The sequence below is a fragment of the Ovis canadensis genome, chromosome 1, assembly GCF_042477335.2.
Source record: "Ovis canadensis isolate MfBH-ARS-UI-01 breed Bighorn chromosome 1, ARS-UI_OviCan_v2, whole genome shotgun sequence".
NCBI lineage: Eukaryota > Metazoa > Chordata > Mammalia > Artiodactyla > Bovidae > Ovis > Ovis canadensis.
In genome coordinates, this window is record NC_091245.1 from 55343636 (window position 1) to 55359470 (window position 15835).

The following is a 15835-nucleotide window of genomic DNA, read 5'->3' on the forward strand; positions in this document are numbered from 1 at the left end:
GATGACTAAATGCTGACCGTAATAAGAGCAATTTCAGTGACATGTAGGGGTAAAGTCTGATCACAGAGAGTCTAAGAGCAAAGAGGAATTGAGGAAATGCAGCTCATAATTTAAGGCTGTTTTGCTTGGTTGTGAAAATGTAGAGGTGACTGCAGGGGTGGAGGTGTGGAGGACTTGAAAACAATGTAAAATATTTGGGCTTTTGACCATCAGTGGGTGGCACCAAGTGGGGAGGAGAAAGACAAGAGTCAGCTGGTAGCTTAAGCATAGAGACCCTTGAGGAATGAAGAGATCAGAACAAGGGTCAAGAAAAAAGAAGAGATTTCTTCAGAGTTTGGAGAAAGGAGGTGAGTGGAGTTACAGACAAGGGGTTGGGAATTGAGGAAGTTCAGGAGTCACATTGAATGGCCTCAGTTTCCTCTGTAGAATGAGACAGGGTTGTCTGCAGAGACCAAGGAGGGCAGAGGTGGAGAAATCACTTAGGTAGAGTGCTGAACGATTGGGAAAGAAAGGTACCCAAGAAAAAGTAACAAGGATTACTGAGAGTTGTTGAGGGCTCAGCTGAGGGTATGTGACTATGAATCTAATGTGGTACTAATCTCAAAACTTTTCCTTCCAATTCTGCCTTGAAGGGTATATCCTGCTGCTGCTGCTAAGTCACGTCAGTCATGTCCAACTCTGTGCGACCCCATAGACAGCAGCCCACCAGGCTCCCCCATCCCTGGCATTCTCCAGGCAAGAATGCTGGAGTGGGTTGTCATTTCCTTCTTCAATGCATGAAAGTGAAAAGTGAAAGTGAAGTCGCTCAGTCGTGTCCGACTCTTAGTGACCTCGTGAACTGCAGCCTACCAGGCTCTTCCGTCGATGGGATTTTCCAGGCAAGAGTACTAGAGTGGGTTGCCATTGCCTTCTCTAATGGTACAGAGAAAAAAGATGGAGATTGTCTTCCACTTAAATTCTTATTCTCTGTGTACAGACATGAAAGCATGTGGCCTGGCCGCAAACATGTGAGCACCTACCACACATTTATGACTGTCACCAGAAGGGCCATTATGTTTGTATCCTAAGATGTGGTGCTCTGTAGAATCAGCATCCTAAGGCTTTTATAGAAATTGAGCCAACTCTTTTTATTTTTTAAAGAGGGATAAGAAGCTAGGAGATGAGATGAGGCAGTGGGTTATCAACTGAAGAACATGCACAACCTAAAAGTTTTGAGTTAACTTTTACTTGAGGACCCTACTCTGGCTGAGGAGACAGCCTCTCAGATAGCTCTGAGAAACTGCTGAGAAGAGGTAAGGGAGGAGCCAGGATATATGAGTGTTTCTGTTGGATAAAAACATGTACTGGTATATCAAAAGATTACTGCTAATCACAAAGAACACATTTCAAGTTAATGACTGTAGAATTTTCCTCTGTAAGGGAAGATGAAAGAGTCTGGGTTCACTGAAATTATTCCTTAAGATATGCATCTTAGCTATCTAGGGACACTCTCCAAAGCACAGAATGCTTCCTTGTTTTCGGCATCCTGAATTCCCCTCAGGGCACCGGGTAGGGGTAGGGTCAGCAGCAGAGGCTGATAGCTAGATCTTTGTAGAAGTGGAAAGGCAGGCAACATTCCCTATCCTGAGGTCCAACTTTTCTTCTCGCAGATCCCTCCAGAGAGCTGGTGGCCGCTTCGCCTGCAGGTGCAGCTCCTCCCAGTGGAGGAGGGGCCCCTGACCAGACGGGCCAGGCCGAAGGGCCTCTGCTATTGGCTCAGCCCAGGTTGCACCTGCCTCGAGCGGGCGGGCCGCTGGGCACAAAGTCCAGGGGGCCGGCCAAGGAGGCAGCAGCCCGCTGGCAGCGCAGGTAGGCCGCCGCCCTCGGCCAGGCAAGATGCCCCTGGGGCTGCGGAGAAAAAAGAAATTCAACACCAAGGAGACCTCCCGACTGGTGGAGGGCGAGCATACGGATGCGGCTGTCCGCACTGTGCCCAGCCCTCCGGCGCCCGCTCGCAGGCTGGTTTTCCACACGCAGCTGGCCCACGGAAGCGCCACGGGCAGAGTGGAGAATTTCTCCAGTATCCAGGAGCTCTATGACAAAATCGCGGGCGTGTTTGAGATCCCTCCGTCCGAGGTAAGCGCCGCGCGCTGAAGCTCAGCATCTCCCACCCCTACTGCGCAGGCTAAAATTGGCTCCGGCTGCGCTTCCCCGATTCCGAGGTCGGAAAAGGGATGGGGGTCCCTCGTGAGCGCCGCAGGGGGAGCGAGAGGGTTTTACTGGGAAGGGAAAACAGCTGTCCCAGGACCGGAGACAGTCACGTTCTCCAGGCTCAATCTGGCTTCTGGGAAACCCGGGACGACCTTTCTTCCTCATGCAAATGAATAGGCTCTAGTAGCCCCAGATTCAGCAGCTTCAGCGGCTTTCCAGCGTTGAGATCTGGTTGGTAAATTAACACCCTTCACTTTATCTGGACCTTGCCCTCCTGCTTCCTCTGCCGGGCTGAGATGGCCACGCTGAGGATCTCCAGGATTGAGGGGCTAGGTGATGCCAAACTAGGTGATGCCTTCCGGGTGATGCCAAACTGAGCCCCACTTTGTCCATCATATGTCATGTCCAGCACCAACACTTTGGTGTTTCCAAGAAGATTATTATTCCAAGGGTGGAAAACTAAGAAAGTTATACTGAACTGCATGGGACTAGTTGACAGAAATTTCAGAGGGGTGAGCTTTACATTTGACACCGTATCCTTGAAAGGGGACTGAAATTTGCCTTAATTAGATTGATGGCATGTGTGCCAGGAACTGGAGTTTGTTATAGCTAGTTTCAGGAGACATTTATGTGACTTTTTATACTTAAGCTAACTGCAAATGCAGGTGTGAGAAGTTAGTCCAAGGAAGTATTTTGTCCACATTTCAAGGAGAAGCACAAGGTCTTGAAGCCCTGAAGGCTTCCCTCATTGCTTAGGGAGGAGATCCTGGTTCATCCCTGGGGGGCAAAGATCCCCTGGAGAAGGGAGTGGTTACTCACTCCAGTATTCTTGCCTGGAGAATTCCATGGACAGAGGAGCCTGACGGGCTACGGTCCTTGGGGTCGCAAAGAGTTAGACACGAACTGAGCAACTAACATTTTGTTGCCCTGAATTCTTGGGAGTACATAGAACTGTCTTGGGCTGTCTGTCCTTTAATGTTGTTTATCAGATCGGCTCAAGTGAAATCGAGGTAAAGACAAAATTCCAAGATGAGATGAAAGAGAGATTGAAGCTAACCTTTCAGGGTTCCCAGGCACTGAGGGACAAGCAAATCACAAGCCCATTCTGTGATGTTTCAGTTCACAAAGTACTCTTGCAGGAGTAATGTTCTTTGATTTTCTCTAGGAGAGGTAGGTCATTTGGATAGTTAAGTACAGGATTTGGAGACTGATAACCAGGCTGTGGATCCAGGTTCTACCAGTTACTAGCTGGGTGGCTTTGAACAAATTTAATTTCTCTCAATTTCAGCCATTTGTAAAATAGAGGTAAGAGCCTCTACCTTGAAGGGTTATTGTGAAGACTGGAGTGCATAGATAAACATCAGATTGCGTTGGCATATGGTCAGTGCTTTATATATAGTAACTATTAATAATATCGTTAATACTTAACAATTAAATGAGGAGGCTGAGGTAAGATGTGACTGGCCTTTGGCCATGGTCACATAACTAGTAACAAAAAGGCTGGGCCATTTAAACTTGGATCTTCTGGTTTCTAAGCTAAGTGAGCCTGTTAGCATTCTTAATTGACAACTTTAAACTTCTCTCCTGTAAGTAGGGACTCCAGATTTATTTACTTTGCATTAAGTCTTCATCATCATAATGTGTTATTATTTTGAGCTCAAGATGCATGACTTTACTCAATCCACTTAATACCTGAGAAGTATTATTATTAGCTCAGCTTCGTAGATAGAAAACTTATGCTTTGAGGTTTAGAAAATTTTTAAAATTTGTGTTTCACAAACACAAATTACATGTGTTTGTGAGGTTGTTTTTTTGCCTGCCCTTCAAGGCATGTAGGATCTTAGTTTCCTGACCAGGGATTGAACCCATACCTCCTGCAGCAGAAACGTGAAATCAACTACTGGACCTCCAGGGAAGTCTCTAAAATCAGGGTTTTTCCTGGCTCCAAATTCCATGAGGTTATATTGCTTCCCACGTTTTCCAGAGTGTCTCAGTAATAGCTTGACAACCATGTTCAGCATTTTTGGTTTCCAATGCGCTGACTTGCATTAGAATTTCAAGACAAACAGTGGGTATTTTGATGTGTTTTATCAAAGTTCATAAATTTTTGTAACCCTAGGCATATATCTTAGTATGTTGTTGTTTTGTCATTAAGTTGTGTCTGACTCTTTGTGACCCCATGGGCTGTAGCTTGCTAGGCTCCTCTGTCCATGGGATTTCCCAGGCAAGAATACTGGAGTGGGTTGCCATTTCCTTCTCCAGAGGACCTTCCTGACACAGGGATCGAATCTGGGTCTCCTGCCTTGCATCTGAGCTACCAGGGAAGCCCCATATGTTAGTATGTTTATGTATATAAACAACGTTAATGCAGGTTTTCCATTTGGATTAAAAAGAGTTAAGTATATTCAGGATAAACTATATGCACCATCATAGTATATGTCAAAGTATTTTGATAGTTACTTTTAAAAATAATTAATTTATGACTGTGCTGGGTCTTCATTGCTGCACGACTTTCTCTGGTTGTGGTGCATGGGCTTCTCATTCTGGTGGCTTCTCTTGTTGCAGGGCATGGGCTCAAGCTATGGGCTTCAGTAGTTGCAGTGCATGGGCTCAATAATTGCAGCACATAAGTTTAGTTGCCCTGTGGCATGTGGGATCTTTCTGGAACAGGGATGGAATTCATGTCTCCTGCATTGGCAGGTGAATTCTTAACCTCTGGACCATCAGGAAAGTCCTCAATAGTTACTTTTGAAACAAGTAATTTATTACAATAAAATGCACACCAGTGAGATCCATTTGTTATCCCATCCTCCCAGCAAGAGGAATAGTGGTATAAACTTAAGATGTCAGTGGGGAGGAAAACCTCCCAAAGAATTTCTCCCTTTTATATGATTATCTCAGAAGTCCTGCCTTTTCTCTATGGCTCTAAGGATACAAATAGCACTGTCTGAAGATTTGTACTTTCTCTGCTAAGGAAGAAAGGGAAGGCTTTGGCCTGACCTGATGGCAGGTGTAGCAGATCCAGGTGGATTTACTGGGAGTCTATAATGTGCTCCTGGCTGTGCCAGGCATGTAAGTCTACATGGTGGTCATCCCATCCTTGCCATCGCACTGAGGCAAGATTATTTTCATTTTGCCATTGAGCTAAGTGAGGCTCTGAGAAGCCAAGCAGCTTGCCTAGAGTCACGGGACTGACATGGGGGTGGAGTTGGGATTCGAAATGTTTCCTGGTTCCAAGTTCACTACATAGCCGCCATGGGATTCTCAGTAACTTCATTTGAATTCCAAATACAAAGCAGCAAAACTTCTTTTTTAAACAAATGATCTTTTCAAGTAAAGCCTCAGACTCAACCACAAAAATACTTACTGCCTCAGAAAGAGGCTGTTGTGAATCTGATAATTATGGATTTCACCTATTTCCTGGTTCCTGAAGGAGGAAGCTAACGAAAGCTATGGGCTGCTTGCAGGGTGCAGTCTGTAATCATTACCTTGAAACAGATGGCCAATTATGCAAAAAAAAAAAAATCTTACAGCTGATATCATTTTTCTAAACAGCTAAATGAGCAATTCAATAAAGAGAAAAAAGAAAATCTCATCTAAAAGAACAGTTAACTCATAAATACGGGGACACTCTTGCAAAAAGTTTAACACCATCTTTTAAAATATTCAGGATTCATTTGAGTTGGTCACTACACTCTTGAGCTGTGGTCATAAAACGTGTTGAAAGGCATTTTGATTATCTGAACCACTGTAATTGTTTGAGAAGCAGTTTGTGTCTTGACGTGTTTTCTTAATTCTCTATTATGTGGAAAGATTGTAGGAAAAGAGTGAATTTGAAAGCTATTAAGAAATAAATTTTGTCAAATGCTTTACATATCCAGAAACTGAAACCTCTAAAGATTTCTGAAATGATTAACTTTGATTTAGTTATATTAGTTTGTATGTGATGTATAATACTAAGTAATTTGTCGATTGAATGGGTCAAGCAAATACAGCCCCTTGTCTCTCAATACTTAAAGCAGTCAAATACAACAATGTACTTGGGAAGCAGAAAAGGCAAAAATTGTGATTTTTAATTTCAAGCTGTATATTCAATATGCAATCATGCTATTTGTCTTAAAAAATGAAAAACTTTTTCTTGTCACCTGCTCCCATCCCTCACACTGTTACCCCATTTCTCCTTAATAACAAAACTCAAAAGTTGCTATCTCCAGTGAGATAACATTTCATATCTCATTTCTCTGATCAAGACTGATAGCTCCTCATCTTACTTAGAGCAAAAGTCAACATCCAATGATGGTTACACGCCTTGGGGCCACTCTGTCATCATTGCTCTTTATGCTCCAGCCAGTATGGCCTCCTGGCTAGTCCTTGAACTCTAGAGCCTTAGGGCTTTTGCCTCTTTCCCAGAATCTATCCCTCCTTAGCAGAATGCTCTTCTGTTTTTGTTTTCTTGGCCAGATACCACCCAGTTTGAGGGATCCTAGTTCCTTGACCAGGATCAAACCTGCACCCTCAGCAGTGAAAGCTCAGAGTCCTAACCAGTGGACCACCAGAGAATTCCCAGAATGCTCTTCCTTAAGTTGGCTCTAACATCACCTTCTCACTGAGTCTGGTACTGATCGTTTCATTTAAAATTACAGCGCCCCTAAAAAAAAGGGACCAAAACTCCTAAATTATAGCACCTCCTGTTCCCTTCAGCACTTAATTTCCTCCGTTGATACTAACATCCTATGTATATTTAATTTGTCTTTTTCCTTTCCCATATACTACAGTATAAGCTCCACAAAGAATTTTGTCTATTTTGTTTTCTGATACAGCCCACAAGGGCCTAGAATTGTACCTGAAATATAGTTGGAGTTCAAAATATGTTGAATAAAAGATTCTTCATGAAAATACGGTATTTAAAATCCTGAATCTTTAGCATAAAGCTTTAGTGCTGATTACAATACTGGTATCTTATGTATGTGCTAATTTTTTTTTTTAATACTATAGTGTGAGGAAAGAAACTAGCCTTTGAGGGGGTTAGGCATGAGGAGCATCACTCGTATCTTGACTAGGGAGTAGTAAGAGGGTGAAATATGAAGACTGAGTTAAGTCGCTCAGTCGTGTCCAACTCTTTGCGACCCCGTGGACTGTAGCCCACCAGGCTCCTCCATCCATGGGATTCTCGAGGCAAGAATACTGAAGTGGGTTGCCATTTCCTTTGCCAGAGGATCTTCCTGACCCAGGGATCGAACCCAGGGATCGAACCCAGGCCTCCCGCATTAGAGGCAGACGCTTTAACCTCTGAGCCACCAGGGAAGCCTAAGGGTGAAATATGAAGACTGAGAAGCTAAGTAAAAATGACTTGGATCCAATGTTTACATGTCCACAAATTCCAGAAATTGCAAAGCTGGAACCTCTGTTTGTAAGTAGAATGCTTCCTAAGTAAGTTACAGTGTATGGGGTGCTGTCTTGTGAAGCCTTCCAGAAACTGAAACTGCTTGCTTTTCTCAACTTGCTGACGCCAGCCCTGAGCCCCTATGGAAGTCAATATTCTGTCATCGTGGCACTTTCCGGAGACTGTGAACAGTGATGCAAACTTGATCATTTCCCAGCAATGCAGATAACTGGCAAGTTGAACAGTGTCTTTCTGGTTCCCATATGAGAAATCTAGAAAGATAGAACAAAATGGGGCTCATTGACTTGTATACTGCTCTCCTAGGAAAAACAGTAAAAACACAGGTAAATGAAGGAATTGGGAGTTTGGTGTGTACTTTATCATTGAGATCTGAGGATTATGAAGCAATCCCAACAAGACTGAGCAGAAAGAGTGTGAGAAAGAGAAAGTCAGCTCCTGACATCTGGGAGCTGACCTGACACTCGCAGGCAGGTTGTGATGGTTTCATGTTGGACATGATAATTTCACAGAACATCAGGATCAGAAGGGACCATTCTGTGACTGTGATGGGTCAGACAGAAATAAGACTACTCTGTAATCATGTCTGAACAGAGACAAAAATGCAAACATTGTCCATACCACAAAAATAGTCAGACATCCCCTTGCCTTGACTAGTATAATTGACTGAAGCTGCTTTTACCAACCACAGCTTTACTTTTGACAGCTTTTCCCACCTTGTATGGCTGGATGGCATCACGGACTCGATGGATGTGAGTCTGAGTGAACTCCGGGAGATGGTGATGGACAGGGAGGCCTGGCGTGCTGTGATTCATGGGGTCGCAAAGAGTCAGACACGACTGAGCGACTGAACTGAACTGAACTGAACTGAGTATGTTTACTAGGATATTGAGTCATAGATTTGGCCCTACTTCCTGACAGCAAGTCCAAGCTGCCCTAACATCACCTGACACAAGCCCAAATCTTTTCTAATACCCTCCTACTCAGACTCTCCCCACAGTTCTCCATGGTGTGCTGTCTCCTTTGTGGCAAGGGACAATAAACTAGAAATGAGAATTCCTGGTGGCTTTTGACTGGAAGGCATTGACAGTGGCCTATTACAACCCAGATTCTAAAGAGGCACCCTGAATATGATTTCCCTGATTCCACCCATCCTTTATTTTTTTTCTTTTAAAAGTTTTTTGGTCATGCCACACAGTGTGTAGGACCTTAGTCCCCTGACCAGGGATCGAACCATTGCCCCTGCACAGGAAGTGGGGGTCTTAACCACTGGACCGCCAGGAACTGTCCCACACCCATCCTCTATTTTAATATTGATGCTCTGATCATACCAGTCTCAAAAAACTACAGGGCTCCCAGTTACTGTCTTATTCCTTTCAGGCTGCTATAAAAAAGTAACACCAACTGGGTAGCTTATAAAAAACAAAAGCTTACTACTCACGCTTCTGGAGGATGGGAATCAGGTGCCAGCGTAGTCACCTCTGCAGGCTCAGTTTCCTAGTTCATCCCCAGCACCTCATTTCTGTGTCCTCACTTGGTGAAAAGGGCTAAGGATCTCTCTGGAGCCTCTGTGATCAGGCACTAATCCCATTTATGAGAGAGCTCCACCCTCACAATTTGAGCAACACCCAAAAACCCCACCTATTGACACTAGGATTTCAATGTTTGAATTTTAGGGGAGGGAAGATAAACATTCAGACCAGGGCACTTACAAATAACCCCTGCCAGCCAAATGTTTTCTAGTCTGGCCTGCCTGTCTAGAGTCCTGCCTTGTGCGTTCTTAAGTCTCATGTCCTAACAACCTTTTTAGTCCAGAATGTTTAACTGTTTAAGTCCTCTGTGCCTTTTCTCTTGATGTTCTCACTTTTTTGTTCTGATATCTCTTACTCACCTCTCGAGTCTCAACCGTCACCTCCTTGAAGAAGCCTTCTTTGTGAATCTGTCAACCTAGCCATGTTTAATACCCACAACTGCATCTTTTAACATAGCATTAGCACATTGAATTTAGTTACTTCCCTATCTCTTACTGAGGGCTGGGAGGATTTTTTTTTTTTTCTTAAAATCTCATTTTCAGCGTTGCTAGATGGCTTAGATGCTCCATTAAAGTTTAATAAATAAAAGTAGATGATGGAAGACATATGTATATGTCGAAGAGATTCATTTTGCTGTACACCTGAAACTAACACAACATTGTACATCAACTACACCCCAATAAAAATTTTAAAAATTAGATGAATCCAGTAGGAGATGAAGCTGAAGATGTAGATAGTAGTGAGCTTATAAATGTCCTTAAAGCTGTATAGGTTTTATTCTGTAGGCAATAAGAATAACTCAAGTGTTTCTCAGCAGAGGAATGATCCCTGGCTGGTGTTTTATCAAGTTGAAACACAACTGACTATTCATTTGCTGTGTTTTCTTCATAAAGTTTGGTTTAAGTCAAATAGGATGGTATTTTCTGGAACTGCACAGTACTATCTGAGAAGTTCTAAATATACTACAATCATTATGTGTGCTCACTATGCCTATTGAGCATCAGCCTTGGCTTTATATGAAGAATGCAAGCAAAAACAAAGAAACAACCCCGCCCCCCGCCAAGAGCTGTAACTCATTTTGAGAAGTGGGATGTTACTCTCACCAGACTGCCCTATAGACCTCATTGCTATGAGGAGGATAAGAAATGGGTTTAAGATTGTTGCTCTGTGTTCTGGAGATCCTCTGAAGTAGGTGTGTAAACAACTGTAGAATCAAGTCTGAACCCCTCCCCAAGCCTCTGCTACCTCATAGACAGATGGTGGCCCTTTTACCATCCCTCCCCTGCTCCCACCCCTCCAGACATCCTGAATGCATGTGGGAGTCTCTTGCAGGTGGTAAGAGATGGACACACTCAGGTTACCTTGGACAATGTGTATGTATTTGTTAGGACATACAGGGAGGTGAGGAAGCCCAGAATCACCTCTGTAGCTGGACTGTCCAGTTCCATAGACTGCTGGAATATCACTCATGCTTGTCCGGGTGAAAGCAGTAACTTTAGACTCTGGGAAGCCAAGAGCAAGTCCTTTACCTTCCCTCTCGGCCACTCTCACCCTACTTCTTACTCTTTCATTTTTAAATTTTATTTATCTGTCTACTTTTTATCTGTTTTGGCTGTGCGGGGTCTTTGTTGCTTTGCACAGGCTTTCTCTAGTTGTGGCGCGTGTGGGCTACTCTTAGTTGTGGTGTGAGGACTTCTCATCGCAGTGGCTTCTCTTGTGACTGAGCACAGGCTCTAGGTGCGTGGGCTTCAGTAGTTGTAGCACTCCGGCTTCATAGTTGAGGTGCGGGGGCTCAGTTGTGGTGCACAAGCTTAGTTGCCCTGCGGCATGTGGAATCTTCCTGGACCAGGGGTCAAACACATGTCTCCCACTTTGGCAGGCACATTCTTATCCACTGAGCCAGCAGGAAGTCCCTCTTACTCTGTTCTTGACTCTTCTCTTGTCCTTTGATTTTGCTCCTTTAAGGCTCTTATTGCCTCCTCTTTGTGTCTTTGAGTTTTGGCCTCTGTATTTGTGTTCCACTCTGTCTCAAACCTGAGCTGCTTGAGAATGAGTTTCTGTTGGTGAGTCAGGGTACAGGACGGGTGGGGCAAAGGTGGCCTGTGGATCAGTGCTCGTCTCTGGTCCAGGGTAGGTCCTGTGGTACAAAGGCAGGTGAACAGCAGATAAGGAGTCCTGTTGGAGAGGACACTGCGGAGAATATGTAGCCCGAGACTTCTTGATTTAGGGGCGTTGCGGATATCTTCCACGGCTTGTACAGAGCATGAGACTATTCTTAGTTCTCTGATTTTTATCTATTGTTCTTCCCTTTACCTGGAAACATTTCCGTGATTCTTTCCCCATTTACGCTGTTAAAAGATACACTGAGCCTTATTAAAATTGAGTATATTTGAACAAAAATTGATTTGGGCAGCAGCAAAAATGAGAAGGGGTTACGGAGTGCTCTGCCAACAGGAGACAGAGGCAAGGTTTTTAAAGAGGAGTGTGTACATGCATGCTCAGTTGTGTGCGACTCTTTGCAACCCTATGGACTGTAGCCTACCAAGCTCCCCTGTCCATGGAATTTTCCAGGCTAGAATACTGGAGTGGGTTGCCATTTCCCACTTCAGGGGATCTTCCTGATCCAGGAATCAAACCTGCATCTCTTGCATCTTCTGCATTGGCAGGTGGATTCTTAACTGCTGTGCCACCTGGCAAGCCCAATTTGGTTATATGTGTATATATATCTTTTCTTTTTCAGATTATTTTCCCATATAGGTTATCACAAAGTATTGAATAGAATTCCCTATGCTATACATAGGTTCTTATTGATTATTTTATATATAGTAGTGTGCATATGTTAAACCCAAACTCCTAATTTATCCCTTTCCCTTCCCCTATCTTCCCTCTTCGGTAACCAAGATGAAGTGTTTTAAATTCAATAAAAATCTTGGGAAATAGAATGCCATGTATATGATTCAGTAAGGTACAGTAATATGAATTCAAATAAAATTTTAGGAGCTAAGACATTTTCTGCTTTTGTGACATCAAATATGTTTCTTAGATATTTGGGATTGTGGTATCACACAAGTTCTTTTGTAGTTACCTCAAAACTTTTTAGATATAAACATGAGAGCTATAATCAATATATAAGATATATTCCTAATCCAGCCTGTCTCATCTCTTTACCTCCTCTTCAGTGTTATTAATTACAAGCTACCTTCCCTTCCATTTGTTGGCTCTTAGTTAATGAGCCAGAGAAGGCAATGGCACCCCACTCCAGTACTCTTGCCTGGAGAATCCCATGGACGGAGGAGCGTGGTAGGCTGCAGTCCATGGGGTCGCTAAGAGTCGAACAAGACTGAGCGACTTCCCTTTCACTTTTCACTTTCATGCATTGGAGAAGGAAATGGCAACCCATTCCAGTGTTCTTGCCTGGAGAATCCCAGGGACGGGGGAGCCTGGTGGGCTGCCGTCTACGGGGTCACACAGAGTCGGACACAACTGAAGCAACTTAGCGGCAGCAGCAGCAGTTAATGAGCATATCTGTGTTTGATCAAAGGCCACCAAAGGAAAATGGTTTCTGTGGTTTTGTTTTATTCATTCACTAAATCTCCAAGTAGAACTAACTCTCTGAAGCAGAAGTCCACAGTGGAGCTACATAGTAAATGTTATTTAAAACCAATTTTTAATTTAATTGAAAAAATAATATATGTACTTAGTGGAAAGGGTATCCACATTTTTTGGGGGAGGAGGGTAAGTGGGAACCATAGTTCCCTAGTTCTCTTTCCCCAGAAGCATCTGGCTTGGCCATTTTTTTGACCATCTTTATAGAAAAATAAAATTTGTGAATTTATAAGTATATGTGTGAAAGTAAATGCATATCTATGTGGATGTAAACCTCCTTTCTACTTTTAACCAAATTAGGAGCATACAATATATCTGTTCTGTACAGTTGGTAGTAGCAGAAGCAAAAAAGCGGACCTAACACTGAAGCCTGGGGATGACAGGAGTCCCTGCCGTCTCTTCAGGGTCACAGAGGGCCATCAGAGTGTCACTCATGTCAGGGTCGCAGAGGGCCATCAGGGTGTCACTCATGTCAGGGTCACAGAGGGCCATCAGAGTGTCACTCATGTCAGGAGAGCTGACATTGTGTCTTTAATGGCAATGAGCCAATTTTTAGTAATTTCTAAGAAGCCTGTCTTCTGAAAATGTTTCCTGTACTTTTGCTTCCCTGTGTCTCCTTATGATAAACCCCTATCACCTGACACAACCAGAGGTATTCATTTTTTTAAAAAATTGAAGTATGGTTGATGCACAGCATTATGTTTCAGGTATACAACACAGTGATTCACAATTTTTAAGGTATATTCCATTTTTAGTTATTATAAAATATTGGCTATATTCCTGGTGTTTTACAATGTATCCTTATAGATTATTTTTTATATATAGTAGTTTGTACCTCTTAATCCCCTATCCCTATCTTTCTCTCCCTCCTTCCCTCTCTCTACAGGTAACTACTAGTTTGTCCTCTATATCTGTGAGCCTGTTCTTTTTTTTTTTTTTTTCTTTACTAACTAGTTTATTGTACTTTTTTTAGAGTCCACATATAGGTGATATCATATAGCATTTCTTTTTTTCTGTCTGACTTGTTTCATGTAGTGTGCTACCCTCCAGGTCTATCCATGTTGCTGAAGTGGCAAAATTTTATTCTTTATGGCTGAGTAGTGTTCCACTGTATGTACATACCACATCACCTTTATCTGTTCACATTTAGGTTGTTTCCATTTTTGGCAATTGTAATTAATGCTTCTGTGAATTTGGGTGTACATCTAAAGGTGTTCCTTGAAACTATTTATTCAATAAAGCAACTGATAAGTACTTTTGGGCTAGATACTTGCTGAGGTGAAGAAAAGAGGAAGCCAACTGAGAATGGATGACTGTCACTGTTTCTCTGTATTGTGATCCAAAAACTGCTTTCTTTTCTTACTGTCTTAGAAACTCCAGCTTTTCTGTTTGGGGTGTACTGAGTACTCTGAAGTTTTGGTGATTAAAATGTGGAGTAGGAAGTTGAAGCTTGCTGCTGCTGCTAAGTCACTTCAGTCGTGTCCGACTCTCTGCAACCCCGTAGACGGTAGCCCACCAGGCTCCCTCGTCCCTGGGATTCTCCAGGCAAGAACACTGGAGTGGGTTGCCATTTCCTTCTCTAATGCATGAAAGTGAAAAGTGAAAGTGAAGTCGCTCGCTTGTGTCCGACTTAGCGACCTCATGGACTGCAGCCCACCAGGCTCCTCCGTCCATGGGATTTTCCAGGCAAGAGTGCTGGAGTGGGGTGCCATTGGACATGGCTAATACCAGGGAGGTCCTATGGCTTCTACAGATAAGTGAAAGGGTAGAAAGGATCTTAGATCTTGTCAGTGATAGACTATTTGCCTTTTAGGGATGTATTTGGCTCCAGTTAGTAGTGGCTAAGAGGCTCAAGAACACTAGCACTCCAGAAAGTGCATCTGCTATTGTATGAAAATCTCCGTGGAGATAATCAAAGCACAGTAGAGGAAAAGTTCCAACCTTAAAAAAAAAAGGCTAAAATCTAGGATCTATATTTCAGTCTGTAAAAGTGACAGGTTCTTAAGTTACAGTGTTAACTTTAAGTGGTCTTAAAGGGATACACAGTAACAAGATTGAAGAAATGATAATTCTGCATCCATTCTTGGAACAATTTGCTTAGCCATATAGTGTATTAAGTAGTAGTGTTTGTGTGATTGGCGTTAACAACCTGTTCTTCATGATCTAGGGCCAGAATGTAACTTGAACCTTCTCACATCTGATACTAACAATGTGTTCTGGGTATAGTTAAGTATTAGGTACTGGTCATGATTTTTTACTCCCTTTCTCCTTTCGTATTCTTTATGCTTCCTGCTTCCTATCTTAATTTTCCTGCCTTTTTGTAAAGGTAAGTGGGGGAGGGAAGCACAGCTTGAGCATTAAGGGAGTTACTGTTGAACACCTATCATTACTACTTAACCTGTGCTATTTTGTCTGAAAAAGCAGTTCTTAACAGCACCCCCAGAAATGACTGTGTTTGATAGGTGAGGCAATTGTAGCTCAGAACAAAAATAAACTGCTCAAATCATGTAGTCCAAAGAGATATCTTTTATCGTATGTTTGTCAAACTCCCAGCTCATGCTCTTTCCTTTATACAAGTAGTTCTTAACCTTACTGGACCCAAAGTTCCCCTGTAATAACAAATATTTTGTGGCATCACTTTTACTTATCCTGAAATAAATATTTAAACAATAACATCTACCTATGTATATAAAACTTTAAAAATTAATATATTCCTTAACAGTAGTACTAGAAACAAATATGGATTTCAATGCAAATACTTGGGGAAAATGTATTAGAAGACATAATGAAGCAGTCAGTTGCTTGTATCTATACTTAATAGCTAATAAATATAAATTTAAAAAGAATAGAACAATAGGAATAAGACATGAATATTTTGATTCTATGTTATCTTTTGCTCTCTAAATATTTGTAGATATTCATAGAACTATATAATGTAACAATAATAGGAGCAGCTGATATGTTTTATGTTAAATTCAAATAATATGGACAACACTGCTGTCCGTGACTTGACTTTCTGAGATGATGAACAACTCTTGATAAGGTTCTATGCAAATCAGAAAGGCTTTCCTTGGTTTACGTGGTGATTGCAGTCCAGGAAAACTCA

The 15835-nt window shown here is 42.6% G+C and overlaps 1 protein-coding gene and 1 long non-coding RNA gene across 2 annotated transcripts in view; one reads left to right on the forward strand and one right to left on the reverse strand.

Moving 5' to 3' along the window:
• Positions 1–1475: 1475 nt before the first annotated feature.
• The window catches only part of GIPC2 (GIPC PDZ domain containing family member 2), a 100421-nt gene continuing 86061 nt past the window's right edge, over positions 1476–15835 (forward strand). The window contains exon 1 of the mRNA XM_069595633.1: positions 1476–2115. Within this exon, the coding sequence (XP_069451734.1) occupies positions 1876–2115 (240 nt within the window). The 5' untranslated portion in view covers positions 1476–1875. The remainder of the gene's footprint in view (positions 2116–15835) is intronic.
• Positions 6231–9191, reverse strand: LOC138443389 (uncharacterized). Its single transcript, XR_011258113.1, has 2 exons — positions 9033–9191; positions 6231–7845 (listed from the first exon to the last, which is right to left on the reverse strand). It is a non-coding gene; the product is annotated as an uncharacterized lncRNA (long non-coding RNA).